Source organism: Mixophyes fleayi, chromosome 2 (assembly GCF_038048845.1).
Source record: "Mixophyes fleayi isolate aMixFle1 chromosome 2, aMixFle1.hap1, whole genome shotgun sequence".
Taxonomy (NCBI): Eukaryota; Metazoa; Chordata; class Amphibia; order Anura; family Limnodynastidae; genus Mixophyes; species Mixophyes fleayi.
The window spans coordinates 33,532,937-33,545,914 of record NC_134403.1 but is presented as its reverse complement, the minus strand read 5'-3'; the positions used below and the strand labels follow the sequence as shown (position 1 = coordinate 33,545,914).

Here is a 12,978-nt window from a genome sequence, read left to right as displayed (position 1 = left end):
TTTGTAAATTACTAACATTGCAGTCCCCATAGTGTCCTATGAGGACTGTGGTAGCCCTCGAACAGTGATTTCTCCTGCATTAACTCATAAATTGTGTAACTGAATGTGATGACGAAAACGACTGTTTTTTATGGTTCAACGCACCTTTGTAAATATCCTTCATGGATTATAAGGACAAGGGGCTAGATTTACTATGCTGCCGGTTTGAAAAAGTGGGGATGTTACCCATAGCAACCAATCAGATTCTAGCTGTCATTTTGTAGAAAACACTAAATAAATGAAAGCTAGAATCTGATTGGTTGCTATAGGCAACATCCCCACTTTTTCAAACCCGCAGCTTAGTACATCTAGTCAGTATTTAACTTCTGTGCAAAACAAAAATCTAGTTTGCACCCCTTGTATTGCAACATGGTTTTGTCCAGGAGACTGAAATAAAATATCTCTTCTTTTAAGATCCTTAATGAATCTGGCCCAAGATATTGATCAATTGAGTGATCTGATTCCTGATTTTTGGGTCACAAACAAAAAAACGGACATGGTTTAAATATGATTTTTGCTTAACTTATTATGCACAGTGGAACAGTGGTTAGTATTGCTGCCTAACGGTGCTGGGGTCAAGAGTTTGATTTCCAATAGAGTCCTATATGTTTGGAGTCTTATATTTTCCCATATTTGCATGAGTTCCCTCTGAGTGCTTTGGTTTCCTAATAGGATAACTGGCTTCTGGTAAAAAAAAAAAAGTACTTTAAGCTCCGATGGGACAGCGACTGATGTGAGTAACTATGTAATCTCTGTATAGTGCTGCATAATATGATTGGTGCTATATGAATCAATAATAATAACTCTGGCAGAAGAGTCCCTTACATACGAGTCAGCTCTGAGGGTACTTGAGAACCCCCACTATTTTTGCTATGCATTATGCATATGCATTATTATTATTACCATTTATTTATATAGCGCCACTAATTGCACAGCGCTGTACAGTGAACTCATTCACATCAGTCCCTGCCCCATTGGGGCTTACAGTCTAAATTTCCTAACACAGACACCGACAGACAGACACAAAGACAGACTAGGGTCAATTTGTTAGCAGCTAATTAGCCTACCAGTATGTTTTTGGAGTGGGGGAGGAAACCGGAGCACCCGGAAGAAACCTACGCAAACATAGGGAGAACATACAAACTCCTCACAGATAAGGCCATGGTTGAGGATTGAACTCATGACCCCAGTGCTGTAAGGCAGAAGTGTTAACCACTGAGCCACCGTGCATTTTTTAATCATATGCAGGGAGGGGGGGGGGGTAATATGAGTGCCCACAATTATATTAAAATGTTTTCTCCTACAATCTCTATTTCAGTGGTACAAGTCTTCCATTGTGCCCATAGACCTTAAGTCAGAGCAGTTATTCCAGCTTTGGTTTTGGGGTAAACCTCAGTTTTGAGTCCTCCTGCTCTATATATAATCTGTCATCAGTTTTACACCCTTCCCCATTCAGCAGAAGCATTCAGCACGGTTATCCCCTTTTTTATTTTCAATATGCCATTGCTACCAAACCAGTGCAGTTCATCTGCTAGTTGGTCACTCCAGCAACACTACAGAGGAGGTAACCCTAACTCGTGGTATTTAGGTCACCCCTACATGTCTCCACGGCCTACCCTTGAACTTCAATGGTTCTATATTCCAGTTTTACAAAAAATAATGAATTTAACGTATTTCCTATTGATGCTGACATTCCAGGCACTTCTCTCTGTGCCCTTTACTATTCCAGCAGATGCTTTCACCTACTGTACATTGTCATTGTTATCTCCCAGACTTCCAAGGACTACATACAACCTATTATCTTTTTCATTCATTTAATTGGTAAAAGGCAGATATCCTCCTGATCCAATCTTCCACTGACCCTTACTGGCAGGATCAATGTAATTAAAATGATTGTTCTCCTGTGTTTTTCATTTTGTGCTAGTCTCAAATTTACTCATCCCACAGATATTTTACATAAAAATCAAATACTATGTAGGACAAGAATCTGCCAATATACACAAAGAATATAGTTACTTTAGAATTACTACATTTTATATTTTTAAATCATGTTATGCACATTAAATATTACATTGTATACCTTTAATAGGTTTGTAATATTGTTGGTGCTATTGTATATTATGGGCCTGATTCATTAAATATCTTAAATGAAGAGGTATCTTATTTAAGTCTCCTGGACCAAACCATGTTACAATGCAAGTGGTGCAAACTAGATTTCTGTTTTGCACATAAGTTAAATACTGACTGTTTTTTCATGTAGAACACAAATATCAACTTTAAATTTCACTGTACAAATAAACTATCAAGTATTTGTGTGCTACATGAAAAAACAGTCAGTATTTAACTTTTGTGCAAAACAGAAAACTAGTTTGCACCCCTTGTATTGTAACATGGTTTTGTCCAGGAGACTGAAATAAGATACCTCTTCATTTAAGATCCTTAATGAATCAGGCCCTATGTCTTAAAATGATGTTTTGATACACTTCCATATGTTTATGTTTAGCAGTTGATGGGAGATAGAAGGTTCCATCCACTAAACTTGTTGGAAGGCAATCGTGAGGATTGACACTCATTACTTTGTTAATTATATGATTCATTTGACTATGCAAAGATTTGGGTTTTATTCTCGAGTGCTGGAAACCTTGACATGGAGAATCTGTAATGTCTTGAGAAGTCATGTAAAACATGTTTTAAGCATCAATTGGTGTGCAGACTCTTTCCATATGTGTTGGTGATGGACATATAGATTGTAAATCCCTTATATTGATGATCATTGTAAGGAATTATAATCTGTAATTGTTATTTGATGTGTATTTGCAGTCTGTGAGATGGTAACTGGTAGAGAAGGGAGGTATTTTTATCCCAGGACATTGTCATATGTGCTATAAGAATGGGTTAATTATGTTAGAGGTCACCGGTTGGGCTGAGTCTGTAGAGATGTTTGGGGAGAGGTTTTGGGAACTGATCTGTGATTTCTGTTTGTGTCCAGTGTTGGTAGGTTTTGTTTTCTGTTAGTTAGAGCTCAGAGGACAGGAGTTGTTTTTATGTTATTGTTTGACTGCACACAGACCACAAAGCATGGTGAACTTGTGTTTTGATGTCAATAAAAGCCAGCCAGACTGGGTTTACACCCTTACAAGTAGAGATGAGCGCACTCTGATTTTGTGAATCCGAGCCCACCTGAACCTTTCCGATCCGAGTCGGATCCGAGACAGATCCGGGTATTGGCGCCAAATGAAAACTTGAAACCGAGGATCTGAGTCATAATCCCGCTGTCGGATCTCGCGATACTCGGATCCTATAAATTCCCCGCTAGTCGCCGCCATCTTCACTCGGGCATTGATCAGGGTAGAGGGAGGTGTGTTAGGTGGTCCTCTGTCCTGGTAGATCTCGTGCTGTGCTGTTTAGTTCTGTTCTGTGCTGTGCTGTTTAGTTCTGTTCTGTGCTGTGTTCTGCAGTATCAGTCGATTGGTGCTGTGTGCTGTGCTCTGTCAATTTTGAGTTCAGTGGTGCTGCTGGGTCCTGTGCTGTGTCCTGTTCAGTCCAGTGGTGCTGTGTCCTGTGCTCTGTGCTTCTAAGGGCATAGTTATTTCCCCATTATTCCCAAGTGTTTTAAAAAATAAAAAAAGTTATAAAAAAAAATACAAAAAAAATAATTTAAAAAAAATTTAATTACAACAAAATTTGCAAAACCAATCCTGTATTATAAGCCCATTGGTACTGCAATATTACCAAGTTCACACATTCAACAGTAAAAGTCCAGTGGTGCTGGTGCTGTGTGCTGTGCTCTGTCAATTTTGAGTTCAGTGGTGCTGCTGGGTCCTGTGCTGTGCCCTGTTCAGTCCAGTGGTCCAGTGGTCCTGTGTCCTGTGCTCTGTGCTTCTAAAGGCATAGTTATTTACACATTATTCCCAAGTGTTTAAAAAATTAAAAAAAAGTTATAAAAAAAAATACAAAAACATAATTTAAAAAAAAAATAATTACAACAAAATTTGCAAAACCAATCCTGCAGTATAAGCCCATTGGTACTGCAATATTATATAACCAAGTTCACTGATTCAGCAGTATAAGTCCAGTGGTACTGACAGGGCCACCTTTTCCATTGGGCACAATGGGTAGGTGCCCGGGGGCCCCACGGGCAAGGGGGCCCCATAGGCAGGGCTTAATTAGAATATATAATCCTGCAAAAGAAAAAACCTGCAAAAAAAACCTTCAAGGGTCACTGAGCAAGTACATCTATCTATCTCTATCTCTACACAACAACAAAACAGCAAAGAACTCTGCCTTCTAAACAGATGACATCACAAATCCCCAAGGTGAGTCCAAGGGTGTTGTTGGTTGTGAACCCTGACCTTCCCATCACTGTACGGGAAGAGGTGACTCCATCCAGTAAAAGAAAATGCCAACAAATTCAATAAATTAAATCAAAAGTTAAATGCCCTGTCATTATTTAAAACAAGAGGTTTTGACGTGCTAGAATTCGTGTAGTGTTAAGATGTTATAAACACTACACTTGGAACTTGGAGGAGGTATTGTGGCCCCGGTATCAAATTGGGTACCGGGGCCACCCCAATACGCAGTCCAGATACTTGTTTGCTGGAATTCTGACCAGTTGAGGGTTTTAATATTATATTGTGGGGACCACTCTATACCACACTACCACTCTATTTAATACTTTAATTCTATTTAATACTTTAATTCTATTACTAATTCCCATAAAGAGGAACTGCCGCTACTATTTAATACTTTAATTCTATTAGTAGTTACCATAAAGAGGAACAAATTAAACAAATTTTACCAAAAGTATAATATGACTTACAAACACTACACTTGAAAGATGGTGCCTTTAAATGAAAAAGTCAGTCTTCATTGCACGACTATGTGCAACAGGGACAGTGTTTTGGTTTACAAAGTCAACCAATAACACTTCGACCATGTCTGTCTTTAACATACTTGATGGGATCTCAATGATGAATGGTCTGTACCATGGTTGGAGGAGGTATTGTGGCCCCGGTACCAAATTGGGTACCGGGGCCACTCCACCATGCAGTCCAGATAGAGGTGTATCAGATATTAAACAACGTTGACTGTTGCTGCAAAATTTTTAAATAATATTGTGGGGAACACTACACTACGCAGTCCATAAACTTTTTGGGTGGAATTCAGACCCGTGGAGGGTTTTTTAATAATATTGTGGCCCCGATAAAAAATTGTGTACCGGGGCCACCCCACTACGCAGTCCAGAACCTTTTTTTTGGGAATTCAGACCCGAGGAGGGTTTTTAATTTATATTGTGGTAAACCACTCCTCTACGCAGTCCAGGTATATTATTGGTGCGAATCATACAAGTTCAGGGTTTTTAATTTATATTGTGGTGACCCACTCCTCTACGCAGTCCAGGTACATTATTCGGTTCGATTCATACCAGTTGATGGTTTTCTTATTATATATATTGTGGTGACCCACTCCTCTACGCAGTCCAGGTACATTATTGGTGCGAATCATACAAGTTCAGGGTTTTTAATTTATATTGTGGTGACCCACTCCTCTACGCAGTCCAGATACATTATTCGGTGCGATTCATACCAGTTGATGGTTTTCTTATTATATATATTGTGGTGACCCACTCCTCTACGCAGTCCAGGTACATTATTGGTGCGAATCATACAAGTTCAGGGTTTTTAATTTATATTGTGGTGACCCACTCCTCTACGCAGTCCAGGTACATTATTCGGTGCGATTCATACCAGTTGATGGTTTTCTTATTATATATATTGTGGTGACCCACTCCTCTACGCAGTCCAGGTACATTATTCGGTGCGATTCATACCAGTTGATGGTTTTCTTATTACATATATTGTGGTGACCCACTTCTCTACGCAGTCCAGATACATTTATTGGTGCGAATCATACAAGTTCAGGGTTTTTAATTTATATTGTGGTGACCCACTCCTCTACGCAGTCCAGGTACATTTTTTGATGCGATTCATACCAGTTGATGGTTTTCTTATTATATATATTGTGGTGACCCACTCCTCTATGCAGTCCAGGTACATTATTCGGTGCGATTCATACCAGTTGATGGTTTTCTTATTAGATATATTGTGGTGACCCACTCCTCTACGCAGTCCAGATACATTTATTGGTGCGAATCATACAAGTTCAGGGTTTTTAATTTATATTGTGGTGACCCACTCCTCTACGCAGTCCAGGTACATTTTTTGGTGCGATTCATACCAGTTGATGGTTTTCTTATTATATATATTGTGGTGACCTACTCCTCTATGCAGTCCAGGTACATTATTCGGTGCGATTCATACCAGTTGATGGTTTTCTTATTACATATATTGTGGTGACCCACTCCTCTACGCAGTCCAGATACATTTATTGGTGCGAATCATACAAGTTCAGGGTTTTTAATTTATATTGTGGTGATCCACTCCTCTACGCAGTCCAGGTACATTTTTTGCTGCGATTCATACCAGTTGATGGTTTTCTTATTATATATATTGTGGTGACCCACTCCTCTACGCAGTCCAGATACATTTATTGGTGCGAATCATACAAGTTCAGGGTTTTTAATTTATATTGTGGTGACCCACTCCTCTACGCAGTCCAGGTACATTTTTTGGTGCGATTAAGACCAGTTGATGGTTTTCTTATTATATTGTGGGGACCACTCCACTACGCAGTCCAGAAAGATACCTCGTTGCAACGTTTTGGACTAATAACTATATTGTGAGGTGTTCAGAATACACGGTAAATTAGTGGAAATGCTTGTTATTGAATGTTATTGAGGTTAATAATAGCGTAGGAGTGAAAATAAGCCCAAAAACTTGATTTTTAAACTTTTTATGCTTTTTTCAAAACAAATCCGAATCCAAAACCTTAAATCCGAACCAAAACCTTTCGGCAGGTGTTTTGCGAAACAAATCCGAACCCAAAATATCACGGAAATCCGAATCCAAAACACAAAACACGAGACACCAAAAGTCGCCTGCACATCTCTACTTACAAGTGGACTGTCTGACAATTAAGGCCACTAAACCTGCTAAGTCTACCTGGAAAGAAGCTAAACCCCCACAACTCCTACATTTTTCATATTACCTGCTTCAAACATAACTTCACACTAGGTCATGTTTGCTAGTTACACATACATTGACAAGATTAAATATAGTAAATATTGTCATTTTTACTACTGCATATAATCACATGATGTTAAGGAATGCAAAATCACATTGTGATGTTGCAGCCTTTTTTAAATATGTACCAGGCACACTTATATAGTGCATCTCATAAACTTATTAATTTAAGTGCTGAGACTTCCAGTTATGAAAAGTCAAACAAAATATGGGTGTTTCATACAACATCCTAATGATGGTTGTTGCTACAACTAATATGGAGAAGAGCACTCAGAGCACAAAAGTTGTATTTGCTAATAACATTCAGTATATAAGAGTTTATTTGGACGCAAAAGCAAATTCAAAAATGTGATTTGGTGAACAAAAAGTAGCATATATTAGAAGTACCCTAAGATATTTATTCTGCATGTAGAGAGGATGAAACATGACAAAAATGAACATGACTAAAGGCTACTTTTGATTGATAATAAGTCACTTCCACTAGGAGAATAGACTTGTGGGTAATTATTACATCCTCCCATTCCCGGTTACAGAACTTTTTTCGGGCTGCACCCACTCTCTGGAATTCTCTCCCTCGCACAATAAAACTCTCCTCTGGTCTACAAGCTTTCAAGCGTTCTCTGAAAACCCACCTCTTCAGAGAAGCTTATAATATTCCTCAACCACCCTCTTAACCTCACTACATTATCCTATTACCACCCGTTACACAATTTCACACAAAACAACTACCCCCTGACCAACATTGTTGTGTGACAGGATCATTTAGCTTATGAGTCACTTTTACCTTTGCAGCCTGGCTAGACCGAAATGCAAAATGTAGACTTAACCTCATGTGTCAAACTCCCATTGTCCCATAGATTGTAAGCTTGCGAGCAGGGCCTTCTCACCTCTTTGTCTGTTTTACCCAGCTTGTTTATTAGTTTACTGTGTTTGTCCTCAATTGTAAAGCGCTACGGAATATGTTGGCGCTATATTAATAAATGATGATGATGATGTTAATGTAATTTACCCAATTGTTTTAGAGCATGACACAAGCTTGTTCTGACACATAATATCTACCTACAGACATACTCTTTCTCCATCATAAGCACTCCTCAGTGCAGGATAGGATGTCAGCATTTGAAACGCTATAGAAAGGGTTTCAGTTTATCATAGTTTCAGTGCTGCTGCAGTCAGTTAACAAAGTCTGAAGAATAAGGAACAATAGATGGAACGATGAGGCTGGTTAAATGATGGATTGACTTCTGTTGGGTAGTATGTTCTTTCTCCATGTAATCAGCGCTCCTTGACCTGTGTTTTTCCAGGAGTAAGCTGGCTGGAACCTTCTCTACACTACGTATGATAAATATGTAGGTTATACTGCTCAGATAAAGTGGAGGTGACAGATTATCTACAGCGGAATTGATTTTGCGCTCCAAGTATATTAATAACTGTTCTGTTCTTGTCATTGTCATCTAGGGAATAATGGTGAAAACTCTAAAATAAAGAACAATACATTTAATTCAAACAGATGGGATGCTTGTCACCTTTCCTGTGATTAATGCCATCTTTCATTAACATAATCAATCTAAACATTTAAAAGATGCTGGGTTGCTGATTAAGCTTTCTGCAAGTACCCTAGCTGGCGTTCGTGCATATGAAATATGTATGTTAGAATGAGCAGACGTATTCAGCATTATTGGTCTTTCTTATCGTCTTCATGTATAATATATTTTAAGCACATTTCTAAAGTTGCTTTCTTGAGAAAGAAGGTGGCATGTTTAGGGCAAAATTAAACTGTACTTTCTAAAATATAATTTTGGTACCATCATTCTTGTTTTCAAGGTAAAAAGTTCACTTGTTTTTAACAGATCATTTTATCTCCACTTAAAACCTCATTGACTCCCTCTCTGCTATGCAATGGCTGTATGTCGGCTTCATCTGATTATTGGGAGAATGGGTTGCTTTAGCTGGGCAACAAAATTACATATCTTTCCTCCCTTCAACATGTCTTACCTGGCTTTATTGAATGTAAAGGTATAGCACAAATAGATTTTGCAATAGTACTTTACAAATAAGTTACAGCAGTTCTGCCATACGGCAGTTATTGGGTAAGGGGTTGATAGTGGAGAGGAACACAATCTGAGACAAAGGGGACATTTTCATGCTAATTAAGGGGCTTGGGCAGGATGATTAAATGACACTTCCAGTATTAACTAGAGATGCTCAGGCTCGGTTCCTTGGGAACCAAACACACCCGAACTTAGGGGATCCGAGTACCGAACAGAGGCGGCTCGGGGCTTTCGTGCTTTTTCGGAATCGAAAAGGAGGCAAAAGGTCATTGTTACTTCGTTGGATCTTGTGCGTTTTAGAATCTATAAATACCGCCCTTCGCTGCGATCTAGCGACATTTGAGAGAGGGATACAGAAGGGGTAGCACTCTGTGTAGAGCAGTTGGTCACCCAAGTAGATAGAATTGAAAGAGGAGGGGGTAGCAGTGTTCAAGAAAGTCTACAGTGACATTCAGGAGAGCTCCATTGGTAATTCTCATTGCAGAAAAATACAAATACTAGGCCTGGCAGGGTTGGTGTAATTCTGAAGTCAAATTCTACTGTGTTATATAGGTAACACACAAAGAGGAGAGCTCCATTGCTCCATTGCTGAAATTGAAATACTAGGGCTGGCAGACTTGGTCTTCTAGATCTGCAGTCTTTGTTTGAAAGTGTATGAAAATAATATTGTGACCTGTGAGGTGGTCAAAATTGACTGCGAATGACTTGAAATTAGTGTTATTGAGGTTAATAATAATGCAGGATCAAAAAAGAGCAAAATTATGTGATTTTAGCATATTTTAGCAATTTTTTCTAAAAAAATACAGATCCAAAACCAAAACCAAAACACACGAGGGTAGTTTTGCCAAAACCAAAACCAAAACACGAAGCTAATCCATATCCAAAACCAAAACTACTTCACAGGGATCAGGGAGCATCGCTAGTATTAACCCCTTACAAACTTCTTCAGACAGAAGTAGCTTCCAGCTGATCAGGGCTTCTGTAAAGAAAGGAGGGGGAGAATGAATGCAGCTACAGCCCCCTCACCTGAGTTCTAGAACCAGACAACCCTTGATCTTTACCCATAACACCCTTGACCACCTTTAAGAAAAACATATATACATTTAAACAGTGCATGGCATTACCACACATAATTACAAAGCACACCGCATATAGGAACACATGATAAACAAGGTAAAGTTACCCCCAAGTAATGGCACACGGCACTCAGTGCTCAGTGGATCTGGGGAACACTAAAACAGCTATAAAAGTTTTTGTTGTTATAGTCCACATTCTCTGAGAAACGAGGCTCAGGCTGGTTATGGTGATATCAACCCTGTGTTTCCTCACAGCATCTCTATCAGCAAACAGAATGAGCAGACAGACAAATACAAGAACAAACTAATAAAAGTCACCTTTGTAGCAACACGTCTGCCAGGTTAAAGAGGCTGTTTTTGATGCAACATAGAATTGGAAATGTTTTTGTATGATAACTATTCAACTTCGAGGTGCACCTGTTGCTAACAAACAGTGGAGGCTGCTTATTTTGATTGAAAAAGTATCTTTTTTTGTATAAAGGTACAAAAAACTCAGGATACATTGCATTCAAGTGTGTGCAGTACACGGTGAAACATAATCATTCAAGGACGCAGCTAATGTGTGATCTGATACAATGTATTTATGAGAATGCAACTCACAATTCACTAGAAAATAGTCATACTGAAGTTAGCAGGCTTGGTAAACTTAAAGGGCCTGATTCATTAGTGATCTTGGGCCTGATTCATTAAGGATCTTAACTTAAGAAACTTTTTATTTAAGTCTCCTGGACAAAACCATGTTACAATGCAAGGGGTGCAAATTAGTATTTTGTTTTGCACATAAGTTAAATACTGACTGTTTTTTCATGTAGCACACAAATATCAACTTTAAATTTCAGTGTACAAATAAGCTATCAAGTATTTGTGTGCTACATGGAAAAAACATTCAGTATTTAACTTATGTGCAAAACAGAATACTAATTTGCCCCCCTTGCATTGTAACATGGTTTTGTCCAGGAGACTGAAATAAGAAGTTTCTCAAGTTAAGATCCTTAATGAATCAGGCCCCTTATCTTGTGCAAAAGGTAAGATGCTTATTTTTAAGAAGAAACAGGGAGATAAGAGTGAAATTAAGATGGATTTTCATCTTAACTTAAGAAATTCTTCACTTACGCAGTCGATTTTGCTTCTTATCTCCCTTTTCTGAGCATGCACAGAGTGGATTTGCTTAAGATAAGCAAAAAAACGGCAGATAAGATCACTAATGAATCAGGCCCAAGAAGACAGAAGGCCAAATATGTAATATAAAATATGGCATCTGCTCTACCCTCTCTTGGCAGTAGGATAGGGTGGGAGTGGGAGACAATTTTTGGTACAGTTCAGGCTTGGGGAACCTTTCGTCCTTAGTCAGTGGATCACAGCAACAGCAGCTTATACTAACATCATAAAATTACAGCACTGCTAATGAATAAATCACATGAAACGTGTTACATACTCACCCCTAACAAGCAGTTCTGCCTCATCTGATACACCGTCAGCCGTGGTCTGCACCCTGCAGCCATATCTCCCAGCATGCACCAGAAGAATGTTTCTAATCATTAAATCTGCCGAGGATGCTTGCTGGAAAAGAAGTGAATGCACAATTTAATACATTATAAAAATCTAAATAGGAAGGGTTGTCAATTAAGTCACTATGACAAAAAAAAAAAGAATATTTCGGTAATAACACAGCAGTAATTGTATGACAGACAACCGAATTTTGATGTAGTATAAAAACATCATTCAGACTCTGGTAAGATTGTTCAAAAGCTTCCGTTGGTTATGTTTATGCTAAGAGTTCTAAAAGAAACTGTGGAAAGAATGTTGATACTTTAGTCTGACCATCAGACTGTGTTCAAATGCACCTCTCACCAATGCTTACTGGAATACCCATTTTGTGGGAGGGACCAGTATTTATGAGAAAGCAGCCTATCGGTTTGCAGGCGGCAACTACTGTCTGGTACGTGTGCTCAAGGCCCTTACAGGTCATTTAGCAACTGCAAAATTATGCCAAGATGCAATATATTCCTATTTGTGCAAATGCACCTGATTGTCTGTATTGTGCATATCAAAGAGCTTCCACAGCATTAATCATACTTGCCAACTCTCCCTGAATGTCAGGGAGACTCCCTGAAATAGGGGTGATCCCCCTTACTCCCTGAAGAGTCTGGCATTCTCCCCGATGCTGAACCAGTACAAGACGTGATTGGCTTCGCCATCTGTGGCATTATGACACAGTACAGAAATTGTGTCCTATGTCCATGTATTGATGCCTATGGAGGTGGCCATTTTTATAGAGACCAAGATTTAATCAAAGACTGACAGGTAAGACAACATGACTTCAGTAATGGAGATAGAAATGTAAAAGACACATCATTCTCTAGAGATTCATTAGCTGCTTTTCTTTAATGCATAGTTGCCTACTGTCCCGGAATGTCCGGGAGACTCCCGCATTTCTGGGAGACCTCCTGGTCTCCCGGGAGTGCAGAGCAACCTCCCAGTTCTCGCCTCCCGCAATAGATAAGTGGCGGAGGCGGGGCTTAATGAAGCAAATATTGTGTCATCTAAACCCTGCCCCTGCTGTAACTGGCCAAAATTGTGACAGTCGCTTAGGGGGTGGGGCCAAAATTATGCCATCCATCAAGCCCCGCCCACCTCCCCGGGATCTCTCTGAAGCTAACGAGGAAAAGT

General features: G+C 39.2%; 1 protein-coding gene across 1 annotated transcript in view; it reads right to left on the bottom strand.

Moving 5' to 3' along the window:
- CNTN5 (contactin 5) overlaps positions 1 to 12,978 on the bottom strand; it is a 1,124,282-nt gene that overhangs the window by 94,617 nt on the left and 1,016,687 nt on the right. Inside the window, exon 17 of the mRNA XM_075198772.1 lies at positions 11,748 to 11,868. Coding sequence (XP_075054873.1) covers positions 11,748 to 11,868 — 121 coding nt within the window. The remainder of the gene's footprint in view (positions 1 to 11,747; positions 11,869 to 12,978) is intronic.